General features: G+C 45.3%; 2 protein-coding genes across 2 annotated transcripts; one reads left to right on the top strand and one right to left on the bottom strand.

The window, feature by feature from the left end:
* The first annotated feature begins 780 nt into the window (after positions 1-780).
* itih2 (inter-alpha-trypsin inhibitor heavy chain 2) lies at positions 781-9,490 on the top strand. The gene is made up of 20 exons (XM_032588907.1): positions 781-995; positions 2,144-2,176; positions 2,266-2,304; positions 2,747-2,919; positions 2,991-3,258; positions 3,326-3,433; positions 3,762-3,890; positions 3,975-4,091; positions 4,202-4,370; positions 4,443-4,568; positions 4,642-4,823; positions 5,015-5,200; positions 5,276-5,415; positions 6,393-6,565; positions 7,095-7,238; positions 7,309-7,422; positions 8,172-8,370; positions 8,439-8,611; positions 8,930-9,041; positions 9,215-9,490. Exons 1-20 carry the CDS (start codon positions 900-902, stop codon positions 9,360-9,362), a joined length of 2,829 nt encoding a protein of 942 aa, XP_032444798.1. The 5' UTR covers positions 781-899; the 3' UTR covers positions 9,363-9,490.
* On the bottom strand, positions 9,414-12,744 carry kin (Kin17 DNA and RNA binding protein). Its single transcript, XM_032588922.1, has 12 exons — positions 12,531-12,744; positions 12,341-12,435; positions 12,222-12,265; positions 11,999-12,121; positions 11,742-11,926; positions 11,608-11,656; positions 11,469-11,514; positions 11,248-11,389; positions 11,039-11,170; positions 10,215-10,314; positions 10,043-10,143; positions 9,414-9,632 (listed from the first exon to the last, which is right to left on the bottom strand). The coding sequence occupies exons 1-12, from the start codon at positions 12,642-12,644 to the stop codon at positions 9,573-9,575; spliced, it is 1,191 nt and encodes a 396-aa protein (XP_032444813.1). The 5' UTR covers positions 12,645-12,744; the 3' UTR covers positions 9,414-9,572.
* Between the last annotated feature and the right edge of the window lie 81 nt (positions 12,745-12,825).

The raw sequence follows: 12,825 nt of genomic DNA, 5'->3' as shown, positions 1-12,825 counted from the left end.
TATTATTATTTGGTGTTACGTTTATGAATTATTCAGATAAATACTGATTAATTTTATTGAATACCTGAAAACTTCCTGTTCCATCCGGACTGTTCTGGTGGTTCTGATCCGTGTTTGATTCTGGTTTCGTGTTGAGATAATCTTCCCAAATATTAAACCTGATGTAGAAAAATTATGATTAATAGTAAAAATAAGACCCCAGTTCAAACCTATGTACGCAGGAGTCGCCCCCTGTGGGTAGATGTTGTTAACGCATGATATTGTGAGCTGAAGTCATATTTCTTATTTGTGAACATAAACTTATCAAGTATTTTTGCTTAGTTTCTGGTGCAAATATGTCGGTACTCCGGAAATGAGAGAAACCTGACTGACAGGTTACTTTTCAACAGCAACTTGTTTTAAGCAGATAAATATTTTTATATTTAAGTCCTACTTTCATGGCAGATTATGTTACTTATGCGAAAATGACTTGTTATAAGTGAAATAATTATTTACTTAAGCTCTTATATTTTGCTGAAAAGTTACTTGTAAGTTAGTTTTGTCTTATTTTAGGTGTAATAAAATATTTGCACTGAAAACTAGATAAAAGTTTTGTTTAGTTTTCGTGCTTTTGCAGCGTAAAGATTTAGATTCTAAACGAGCCTCTGTCGACATCTTGTGGTCAAAAGAAGCATTACACCGGTGTGTTTAACAGGGAGCCGTTCGTCCTGCGCCTCCAGGTCAGGGGTCAAAGTTTGCTTCCCCTCTGTGTTCCTACATGCAGCTCAGTAAATATTGACCGTTTTGGAGTCGATCGGATCAGTTTGGTGGATTTTAACCTCGGCTCTCAGCTCGCTGCCGTTCCTCGCTGCTCTTGTTTTATTCTTTCTAGTTTTGTGTAGAAATATGAGCGTAGAACCATGAGGCGTCCGCTGCTGCTCGCTCTGGGGCTGCTGCTCCTTCATCACAGCTGCTGCTTTGAGTTTGTGATAAACGGAGACTGGGAGGACGAGGAGGTGAGGCTGCACAGGAATTTATTTAAACTTAATCAATTTATTTCAAACAGAGAAAACAAGCAGGTCAAGAGAAAACCAAGAACAAAATAATCAGTTTATCTTCTTGTTTAAAACCTGGGGGATCACAGTAAGCAGACTGTTAATTTAATATGCAGACATGGTGTAGAACTAGATGGTGTAGAGCTGGGTGGTGTAGAACCAGGTGGTTTAGAACCGGGTGGTGTAGAACTAGATGATGTTGAGCTGGGTGGTTTAGAACTGGGTGGTGTAGAACCAGGTGGTGTAGAACTTCGTGGTGTCTCTGTCCTCCTGGTTCTAGTCAGAACTCCAGCAGCAGCGTTCTGGACCGTTGGGTTGTCAATCAGACCTGTGAAGACGCTGCTGCAGGAATCAAAGCCACTAAAGAGAAACTAAAGCCTGGATGAGTTTCTCTGATCTGAGACTTTAGTCCTCTGGTCCTGGAAATGCTCTGCAGCTACTAGAAGGCCCACTTTGGAACCAGCTTTATGTGGCTCTGAAGGTCAAAGGTTGACTTTGTAATCAGTTACATAAATCTGATGTCTCAATCTGTGAAGTCTAACATCAGTCTGGTCAGAGTATCAACAGTTTAAAATGTTACTCAAATAAAAGTAAAAAGTACAATAAACTTACTTTTATAAGTTTGTTTTTTTTTATTTTCAAAACGTTTTTCAGGTGAATGAAACCAGAACTTCTCTCAACTGAATAATAACTTTATTAGTTTATTCCTGTCAAACTTAGCATGATGTTCTGTCAGTTTTGAAATATACATAATTCTTGAATTTATCACATTTTCTGAGAAGTTAACCAAAATGCTTAAGATAAAATGTAATTTTATTGTTTTCTTTGGTTAAACTATTTTATTTAGGAAAGATCAACCAGAAACAGAAAACAAAATAAAAGTAAAACTTTCCTTCAGACACAGAGAATCAGAATCATGTGAAACTAAAAGCTCTCATTATTCTGGTTCCATTTGTTCGTCTGCAAACAAAAATATCATTTTTATCAAATTAAACAGAATCATTTTTATTATTTCAACTCATAAAAATCAGTTTAAAATGTTTCTTCTAATATTTGTCTCTCACAGCTCTGATTTTTTGTTATTCGTCTGTTTTTGTTTTGTCCACCAGCCTGGAGTCGACCTTCATCAGGAGAGGCAGAAGGTTTGTTCCTCGGTTCTGATCCGAACCCAGTGGGCCGCTAGGAGCCGCCTGCTGCTGTTGACTCATGTTGTGTTGTTTGTTGGTTCCAGAGAGCCGCCCTGACCAGCGAGGAAGACCAGACCTTAGAGGTAAAGAGCCGAACACTGTGGCAGAGTTGAGCCTTATCTAGTAATCAATATCCGACTGTTTGAGGAGTTCCTCGTGACAGGCCGCGCGTTGACCCGCCGGTACTGAACGTCTGAGTCCAGTTCCCTTTGTTTGACATATTTTTATTTTTTTATATTAATTGTCAATGTTAGGAGGCGTGGAAACAAAATCTAAAGATTATTTTCACATTTGAGACTAAAAAGTGAAGAAATGTAACGAGACACTTATATATCTATCTTATTTCTATCTTTCAATTTTCTGCTCCAACTTTTAGTTTTATTTTCATATATATTTTTAGAATTCTTATTTTTCACGCTTCTTTATTTTCTTCTCTAACTTTATTTTGTTTTAATTACAGTTTTGTATTTTCTGTTTTCATTTTTCTTCCTTGTCGGTGCGTTGTGCTCCGCTCCACGCCTGCAGGCCGTCCGGGGCGATGACATCACGGTGAACAGTTACCGGGTGGAGAGCCGCATCACGTCCCGCTTCGCCCACACCTCGGTCCGAAGCTCGGTGGTGAACTCCGGCTCCAGAGCTCAGAGCATCGGCTTCAACGTTCAGATCCCCAAACGGGCGTTCATCTCCAACTTCACCATGTGAGACCGACGGAGCGTCCTCCGCCAGCTCGCAGACGGGAGGCCAACTTCTTCTTCTTCTCCTTCTGCAGGAACGTGAACGGCATCACGTTCGTGGGCTCGGTGAAGGAGAAGGCGCTGGCCCGGCGGCTGTACGCCCAGGCCAGCTCCAGGAACAAGGCGGCGGGGATCGTAAGGACCAACGCCCAGGAACTGGAGACCTTCACCACGGAGGTCCACGTCCCGCCGGGCAGCAGCGTCGCCTTCGAGCTGCACTACCAGGAGATGATGGAGCGCCTGCTGGGCATGTACCAGCACAACCTGTTCCTGCAGCCCGGACGGCCGGTTCCGCACTTCCAGGTGAGAGACCCACACCCGACTCTGACCTTTCCGCTGACCTCTGACCTCTGACCCCACACCTGCCCAGGTGGACGTCTACCTCTACGAGCCGAAGGGAATTTCAAAGCTGGAAACGCCAAACACTCTGGGAGAGAGATTTGCAAATCTGATCCACGTCACAGCCACCAAAGACAAGGTAGCCTGGAAGAGAATAATACTACTACTACTACTACTACTACTACTACTGCTAGTACTACTACTACTACTGCTAGTACTACTACTACTACTGCTAGTACTACTACTACTACTGCTAGTACTACTACTAGTACTGCTACTGCTACTACTTTATTGCATGGTCTAAATATATAAATATTAATTAACCACTATTAATAACATTAATGAACTAATTCACTGTGGTTAATAGTGGACATCATATATTTTATGCATTTAAGGCTGAAGCTCGTAATAATTCTACATTTGCACGCATTATAAATAGAAATAATAATCTTTACATTTTTGCTCAGGCTCACGTTGTCTTCAAGCCAAATTTGCATCAGCAGAGAAAATGTGAGAATTGCTCCGGCAGCGCCATCGACGGCATCTTCTCTGTCAAATACGACGTGACCAGAGACAGCAACGCCGGGGAGCTGCAGGTGAACTTTGACCCAAAGCAGGAAATAACATCCACTTCCTCAAACATAAACAGAGATGATTATGATTATGACTCTCTGTTTCAGGTGTCAGATCTTTATTTTGTTCATTTCTTTGCTCCTTCAAACCTCTCTCCTCTTCCTAAAAACATCGTTTTTGTCATCGACGTCAGTGGCTCCATGTGGGGGGTCAAGATGAAGCAAGTAAGTGACCTCTGTTGACCTCTAAAATCGTCATTCTTCCCGCTTCTGTGGAGCGCTGCCACCGTGTGGCCATTTCCCAGAATGCACTGAGCTTCGAGGTTCTGCTGTAGACGGTGGAAGCCATGAAGGCGATTCTGGACGACCTGAAGATGGAAGACCGCTTCAGTATCATCGACTTCAACCACAACGTGCGCTGCTGGAGTGAGGAGCTGCTTCCCGCCTCTCCTCTGCAGGTGGCCGACGCCAAGCGATACGTCCAGAACATCAAACCCACCGGAGGTATAGAGGCAGCGTGTGACCCGGCGCCGGGCCAGGAGCCGCTCCCTTAACAGCTGACCATGTTCCTGACAGGCACCAACATCAACGAGGCGCTGATCCGAGCTGCTCAGATGCTGGTCAGGGCGAACAGCCAGGGCTTCGTCGACCCGCGCTCCGTCTCCATGATCATCCTGGTGTCTGACGGAGACCCCACCGTAGGTAGGAGACCACCAGAACCGAAGAGCCATAAACCTCAGGCAGCAGGTTCTGATCCAACATGGGCTCCCTGCAGGAGAGATCAAGCTCAGTAAGATCCAGAAGAACGTGAAGCGAGTGATGACGGAGGAGCTCTCTCTCTTCTCGCTGGGCATCGGCTTCGACGTCGACTACGACTTCTTGGAGCGCATCGCCATGGAGAACAGGGGCATGGCCCAGAGGATCTACGCCAACCACGACGCAGCTGAGCAGATCCGGGTAAGACAGTTGATTGCACAACACCTGCTTAAGCAATGCCTTACTTTCATTAGCAGTAGGTAGCTGCTGAACCCACAGACTTTACCAACCCACTCTAATCTACTCTTGTACAGTTCAATTTAACCCAAAGATCAGAATCTAACTTTTGAAGTTTAAAAAGTCTTTTCCCCTGTCTTCCCCTGTCTCTGCAGGCCTTTTACAGCCAGGTGTCGTCCCCCCTGCTGAAGAAGGTCACCGTCCATTTCCCAGAGGGAGCGGTGACCGACGTCACCCAGAGCCACTTTGATAAGTTCTTTGGCGGCTCGGAGCTGGTGGTGGCCGGGAAGGTGCAGCTGTCAGACAGCAACACGCTTACCAGCTTCACCTCTGCTTCAGCTGTGAGTGCGACGCACCGAGACGTCACTGAGGCTCTGGACACCTGCTGACGTCCATGTCCATGTCTCTGCCTGCAGGCCAGCCTGCAGCTCAACCTGGAGACGGAGGCTGACATCACGGAGCTGGACCTGGAGCTGGCCAAGCAGCAGCACTCCTTCACTGGCTTCTCCAGGCAGATGTGGGCTTACCTCACCATTAAACAGCTGATCAGGGAGAGGTGAGGCCCACAGCATCACATGTTCACACGGATATTCTGGGTCACATGGTACAGCTGAGGGTTGTCTGTTTAATCAGGGACATTTAAGCAACCAACCAGAACGCAGTAGGTGGTTTCTGGATGGTAAGTCGACAACAAAACACTTGTGTTTTCCAGCAGCCATTGTACAGCAAGTACAGTGGAAAAACCAGCTGACCAAACATGCTGGAACTCCTCTTGTGTTGCTAGGTAACCGGCTGAGCTTCAGTGGGGTTGCTTGGTAACAGGCAGTGCCTCCTGACTTGTGATGTTACATTGTGAAGGTTTTTAAAATGGCTCATTTTCCAGACATCATGCACAATCTGAGCGCTTTTTAGAAACAGCAGAAACTCAAATGAAAGCACAAAAATGTGCAAAATGTGAATTTTGCATTATAGTTCCTCTTTATTTTCTCTTAATGAGGAATTTGTATTTATTCTTCAAAAAAGCAAATAAATAACCCAAAAAACCTGATAACTGTCCCTGTAAATATATATAAAAACATCTTCACCCCAGGCCTTATTCGGGTTAAAGGTGAAAGGTCATGACCTTGAACCAGTATGCCTGTTTGGAAGGGTTGAAGGAGAAATCCTCTTTGGTCTGGAATCAAGATGGCCTCCAGACTGAGGTTAGCAGATCTGGATCTAAAGAACCAACCAAGAACCAAAGTGTTGATGTTTGGTCCATATGCACAAAACCAAACAGCTTATCAGCACAAACACCTCAGTCTGACTGAGTGAACTTTGAACCTTTCAGTAAACCAAAGTTTACTGAATGTAGAGTCAGTGTGAGTCCATCTGTCCAGCAGCTGGTTCAGAGAGGACATGTACAGGACCCTGACCTCCAGGGTCAAACCAGACTCCTTCACCTCTCTGCACAACAACACAGCATGCTTTTTATTTTCTAAATATTCTGTTGGTTATCTGTCTTTACCAGCGGCTCTCTGGCTCCCCCTGCAGGTCTCTGGTTACAACAGTTGGAAAAAAGAGAAAAATCACCAAGCAGATCACAGAGCTGGCCCTGCAGCACAGCTTTGTGACGCCGCTGACCGCCCTGCTGGTGGAGAGCGAGGACGCCACTGAGAGGCTGCTGGCCGACTCGGCCCGGGACCCCAGGCACGGCTGCTGCTCAGGTCACACACACACACACACACACACACACAAAAACGCCCACACACACACGCACACACACACACACTTAAAGACTTCAAGTCCAGTCAAAACGAGTTTGAAACGTCACACAAATGATTTGCTGGAGAGTCGAGATTGTTGAATGTTTCCTCTACAAATAATCTTAATTAGAAAGTTTAAAAATTCAGAAATCTTTAAAATATTCAGTCATTAATTAATAGTGATTATTATTGGTCTTTTATTGTAACTGACTGCTTGTTTCAGAGGAACAGTGATGTATTATACCTACAGTACCAGAATGTTTTGGATTTCCTCCAGAGTCTAAGCAAAGTGTTTAGAAAAAACATTGAACTGAATTTACTTTGGGTGTCCAATAACTTATTTCTCAGGTTAGCAAAAGAGAGCTTCTGATTGGCTGATCAGTCCCTCATGACGTCTCCTCCTCCAGAAACAGCTGAGAAAAAAACTTAAAGCTGACTAACATTTCTCTGCATGTCAATTATAAATATGTTATTATTGTGACCAATGCAGGCGTCCAAACTCTGTCTGGTCCTCCGTCCATCAACCTGGTCTACGCCACTCCGCCTCCCTGGGTCCAAGTCCCCGTCACGACCCCTTCCAGTCAGGTCCTGAGTGGCCCCCTGGAGACGGTCCTGCCTCCAACAGTTAACTTGGGTAAGACTCACATCCACCTGCAGGCTGCAGAAACAAGTTTCCATGTTCAGAGTCTTTGTTTGTCATCCAGTTGACGGAGACCCTCACTTCATCATCCGCCTGCCTGGAAGCAACATGGACGTCTGCTTCAACATCGACTCCAAACCGGGCCACATCCTCAGCCTGGTGTCTGACATGGGAACAGGTGCAGGACAACTGGAAATGTTTTGGTATTCTGGTGTCGTTAGAAAACCTGGTTTGGTTTCTTCTCTTAAAAGTTGCTAAATGTAGCAACAAAGTTTCTAGGTGGGTAACAGCGGCCCAAACTGTGTCATTAACAGAACCATGAACCCAAACACAGCAGCAGATCTACAAGAGAAGGTGCAGCAATGGCCTAGTCAAAGTATAAACCTCAAATTCAGTTTGAGCTCAATGAACTGAAGCAACCGGAGAGCGGACCAGAACTCCTCCAGAACCGAGTCAGGCTGTGGTAGAGTGGAAATAACACCACTGCAGCATGTTAGTTGTTTTCCCTCCATCAGCTCCTAGAACTGACATCTAACCCAATGGTGCTCAAAGTAGGGCTCCTGGGCTTTTAGTGGCCCACTTGACCACAATTCAGCAATAAATTTGGACAAAACTATGACTTTTAAATCAAATTCTACTTACAAAATGGTTTGATACAGGAAGTGTTTTCAGATGAACACTGACCCAGATTCTGTTTTTGTTGCTGAGAACAGATGAAATATTATAGAGATCAAAATAAAAAGCAAACTGGACTTTTTCATTTAACAAGGAAAAAACACTTTTTGGATTTATTTAATCTCATAGCAAAGAAATCATAATATTTTTGTAATTTCAGTTTTTAAAAACAACATGTTTTTGTTCCATGAGAACTTTGGAGCTGACACAAAGTTAGTACACCCCTGGGGTTCTCCTCCATGCTGTGTGCAGGTGTTGTGGTGAACGGCCAGCTGATCAGCTCCAAGCAGCCTCACAAAAACAGAGTCAGCTCTTACTTTGGCATCATCTCCATCTACCACCAGCCTGCCGGGGTCAGAGTGAAGGTCGGCACCGACCGGATCTCCATGGCCGACGGCCGCAGCAGCCACTCGTTCACCTGGGGCGCCACGGCTGACATCGTCCAGGACAGGTAACTCCGCCTCCACCAGCTTCCTGCTCTGCTCTGATTGGTCCTCAGAGTTCTGCTTCCTGCTACAGCGTCACGATCTCCATCGTAAAGAACTCCCACGTCACCGTCACCATCGACAACAGCATCCAGGTGACGGTGCTGCTTCACCGGGTGTGGAGGAAACATCCAGTCAACGTGGACTTCCTGGGTCTCTACATTCCCAGTAATAACCAGTACTCTCCACTGGTCCACGGACTCATAGGTACGACTCCCAGTCCTGGACGAGGCTCTGCCTTCACCTCTATAACCCTCATTATTTAATAACAATGACATAAACTTAATTCTCTTCATAATGTGTGAGAAAAAAATCAACCACAGCATAAAGCATTTGGAGCCCTAGTGGTCAGTAGTAGTACTGCAATTAAAAGTGAGAATGACTTATTATTGGAAGATTAAAAGGGGAAAAAATAAGTTATTAGAAGAAAAATGATATAAATTATGAAATTTGAGTTTTTTCTTCCTAAAGAGCTTGGCTTTCCATTCTTGAGTTGAAATAAATGAATAATTTGTGGTAAAACAGGGCAGTTTTCCCGAGAGCCTGAGGTGAGCGTGTACGATGTCCATGAAGGACCCGACCCGCTGAAGGAGGAGGCCACCATGGAGGTGAAAGGTCACACGCTGCGGGTCACCAGGTACTTCCTGTTACTTAATGCTGCGTTCAGTGAACCCAGACTGAAGTTTAACCTAAAGTCAGGAACGTGTGTTACTGTGTGTGTGTTACTCTGTGTGTGTTACTGTGTGTGTGTTACTCTGTGTGTGTTACTGTGTGTGTTACTCTGTGTGTGCTACTCTGTGTGTGTTTCAGAGGCTGGCAGAAGGACTTCAGACACGACCGGAAACGCGGCTCCAACGTCTACTGCTGGTTCGTCCACAACAGCGGCAAAGGCTTCATCGACGGTTGCTATGGCGACTACATAATGCCGGATCTGAACAGCTTCTTTCAGACGGTCTAATCAGTTTCTCCACCACTCTCATTTCTAATCATTTTCCACAGAACACACAGAGAAACTTATCGACTTTATTAGAACAAAGTGTACATTTTCAACCATTAATGTTAAAAAATAAAAATAATTCCACCAAACATTTCTTCCTGATTGTTTCTGTACAGATCTGGGAATTAACTCTGACACGGTAGAGTCCCGCAGCATGACGAGCGTTCCAGTTCAGGCCAGTTTGGAAAAGTCTTCATAGGCGATGTCCACCATGTCCCCTTTCTGTGGCCCCTGGGGACACGACACAAACATTTAACCTTAAAAAAAATCAGAATATTTATGATAATATTCCACAATTGAAGAAAACAGAACTTTTAGTTCAGATGGTTTTACTACAGATGAGGAGACAATTTAGGTCATAATCTCTGGAGATTTAAATATTTTCTATACTTTAATCTGCTGCTGCTAAAGTCACTCTACAGACTGTTGCTAGGCAACCAGGGAGTGAGTGAGTTAGTTGATCCCACCAACCTTTCTTAGTTCTGGTTCTGGATCAGAGTTCAGTGAAATTATTGAATATTCTATCGGACATATTATCTACAGATATTGATCATGTGTCTGTAGCGACATATAATATTGATTTATTGTCTATGAAACACGTGACCATGATCCAGCTCTGGGTGAGGAAGAGGGGAACCTACGGAGTCCAGCGTTAGAGTGGCGCTGAACTTCTTCTCGTCGATCCCTTCCAGCAGCGCCTCGGTGTCCCGGTACGGCCCGTTCAGGATCAGAACCCGTTTCCCTGCAGGAGGCCAGACGTCAGAACCTGGAATCATTTGATCAGAACCTGCTGGGCTGGAGGTGACAGCTGACCTGGAGCGGGGATGACCGTCTCCAGGTGGTTCTGGTCCAGCTTCAGTTTGTCCCCGGAGTCGATCATCTTCACCACGGCGCCGTATTTCTCCTTCACCTCCTGCAGACGGACGAGAGCCACAGGATCAGAACCACAACAGCTCTGAAAGAAAGTCTAGATTTATTTCAGACAAGATCAGATTTTAATTTGGTTTTCCTCTTGTTTTCTAAAAATGAAGTGTCAAATTACAGAAATGTTTAAAAAGTTGCTTTTATTTCAGTCATCCCTTTTGTCAGTTTACAGCAAAAAATTAGAGTTTTTTTAATTATGAGAATATAGTTATGACAGCAGAATTAAGACAACTTTTACCAGAGGAAAGTCTTAAATTTATTTAAAAATTCAAGATCTGATTCGATTGCTGCAACTGTCTGGTTCTTTCTTTGAAACTATTGTGGTGGAAACGAACTGAATTTATTTGAAAGTTCTGCTACTGAGAATAATTGAAGCTGGAGTGTTAAAAGTTTCCTTATCTGTAAAACCAAATATAACTTAACAGATGATAAATATTCCTCATTTTAATGTTGTTTTTTGTGTAAAGTAAAATTACTACTTTAAGACTTTATTCTCATAATTGAAAAAATGTGTAGTATGGCCCTAATATTCGCCGTAAAGTCGAATTGAATCCAAACTGTAAATAAACAGCGTGTCAACCAAGATGGCCGCCGTGACATCACTCTGATCTGTGGGAACCAGAGGAGAGAATAGGTGGGGAAAAAAATCCAGATTCTGTAAAAACCAAAGATTTCAATTAATCGATAAAACTGATTTATCGCCCAGCTGTTACCATGACGACGGCCTTCTTCTTGTGGTATTTCTCTCCCAGCTTCTTAGTGACGATCTTGACAACGATGTTGGGCTGCAGCCAGTAATCCGTCCTGACCGCCGACGACTGCTTCTTCTTCTTCTTCTCCTCTATCTGCAGAGAACACGATCAGAACCTTCATCATCATCATCATCATCATCATCAGTGGAAACCAAACAAACCACCAGAACCTCAATGATCTCCTCCAGAGCCGATTTCTTCTTCTTCTCCCCTTTGGAGTCAGAACCAGACGGTGCTTCTTTCCGTTTGACCGAGGATGAGGATGCTGGAACTGTCAGAGCGCCCAGAACCGAGCTGGCACCCAGAACCGAGCTGGAAAAGGTCAAAGAGCGGGTTTGAGGACAGGAAGTTGGGCGGAAGCAGCCATGACGGCTCGGTGGGGTATCAGTACCTGGACCTGGACGAGCTTGCCACAGGAGCGCTCAGGTTGAAAGCAACTGGAAGAGAAAAGCAGGAAGACATCAGGTTCTGTCTGAGGCCTGGTTCAGGCCCAGTTCAGACCCGGATCGCCCTGCAGAACAAACACCAACCTTTCTCTTCTTCACTCTCACGTTTGAGTTCTGTGTAAACGGACTGGGCCTGCAGGGGAAACAGAGGAGGGAAGGATGATCTCTGCAGCTTTGGTTCTGCTCATCTAGTCGGGTTCTGGCCGGTCAGAACTCACCTCGGCTTCCTTCCCGTCCATCCCTCTTCGGACCTGCTCCTGGATGAACTTGGCGCTCCTCTCCTCGTCATCTAGTTCCTGCTTCTTCTTTCTGGCCTGCTCCTCCTGGCGCCGGATGGTTTCCGGGTCGCGGTCCACGTACTGGATGTACCAACCCTTAGGAGTCTCGTCTACTTTACACAAACCTGCCGGCGACCCAAACAGGTTAGTGGGACATGGAGCCGGACGGACCCAGAACCAAAGCAGGAACCAGTTACCTTTCCTGCCGAGCCACTTGGTGAAGTCGGTGAGGGTTTCCCACTGGGTGGAGTTCATGTGGACGTGTTCTCTGTGGCTGATATACTCGTTGTAGACAATGTTGTTGTGGACTCTCTTGGTTCCTGTAAACCAGAGGACAGGAAGAACGGACCAATCAGAACAGTTAGAACGGACCAATCAGAAACACTTCGGTATCTCTGAGAACATCTGTGACTTTCTCACCGAAGCGTCTTCTGAGCAGCTCTAGGAAGTCACTTTTGAACTCACTGTAGAGAGAAACGACACCGTTAAACAGACCTCCAGGAGCAGATGCTACGGCGTTGTCATGGTGACGGACTCACTCGGAGAAGTAGTCCATGAACTTGGTGGGGTTCTCCGAGGCCAGCAGCAGCTGCCTCTGGTGGGACTCGGACATGCAGTGACACTTGAAGCCATTCTGTCTCACAAACAGTTTATGTTTAAGTCAGAGCAGCAGCAGCTGGCAGTGAACGCATCACACACCAACTCCTATGAAGCTAATTAAACTCTCACCTCGTCTCGACACTGTTTCTGACACATCTGGCAGTACCATCTCAGCTTCTGGAGACCTTTGGACTTGATTCGGTTGCTAATCGCCTTGGGGGACAGGAAATCCGCTTTTCCCATGGCGACCACCTTTCAAACGACCCAAAAACAGACGTTACACCGTTGAAAACAGGACAACAGCGCTACAACACAGGAAACTAGCAGCCATTACCTCTCGAAGAACTTGAAAACTCGCGAGACTACTGGTGCCGCATTCATAAGCCCTGGAATTTATAATTTTCAATTTATCAGCGTGGGTAAA

This window comes from Xiphophorus hellerii, chromosome 17, assembly GCF_003331165.1.
Source record: "Xiphophorus hellerii strain 12219 chromosome 17, Xiphophorus_hellerii-4.1, whole genome shotgun sequence".
In the NCBI taxonomy this organism is placed as follows: Eukaryota; Metazoa; Chordata; class Actinopteri; order Cyprinodontiformes; family Poeciliidae; genus Xiphophorus; species Xiphophorus hellerii.
The sequence above is the reverse complement of the archived record's forward strand: the minus strand, read 5'-3'. Positions and strand labels throughout refer to the sequence as shown.

Excerpts from the sequence above, each read along its gene's own strand:
- itih2 (XM_032588907.1), top strand. The coding sequence starts at position 900 with ATGAGGCGTCCGCTGCTGCTCGCTCTGGGGCTGCTGCTCCTTCATCAC. Across the intron at positions 996-2,143 it reads GAGACTGGGAGGACGAGGAG|CCTGGAGTCGACCTTCATCA; the intron begins GTGAGGCTGCAC and ends TTTGTCCACCAG. Across the intron at positions 4,569-4,641 it reads TGACGGAGACCCCACCGTAG|GAGAGATCAAGCTCAGTAAG; the intron begins GTAGGAGACCAC and ends GGCTCCCTGCAG.
- kin (XM_032588922.1), bottom strand. The coding sequence starts at position 12,644 with ATGGGAAAAGCGGATTTCCTGTCCCCCAAGGCGATTAGCAACCGAATC. Across the intron at positions 10,315-11,038 it reads AGAAGAAGGCCGTCGTCATG|GAGGTGAAGGAGAAATACGG; the intron begins GTAACAGCTGGG and ends GTCCGTCTGCAG. Across the intron at positions 10,144-10,214 it reads GACGGTCATCCCCGCTCCAG|GGAAACGGGTTCTGATCCTG; the intron begins GTCAGCTGTCAC and ends GGCCTCCTGCAG.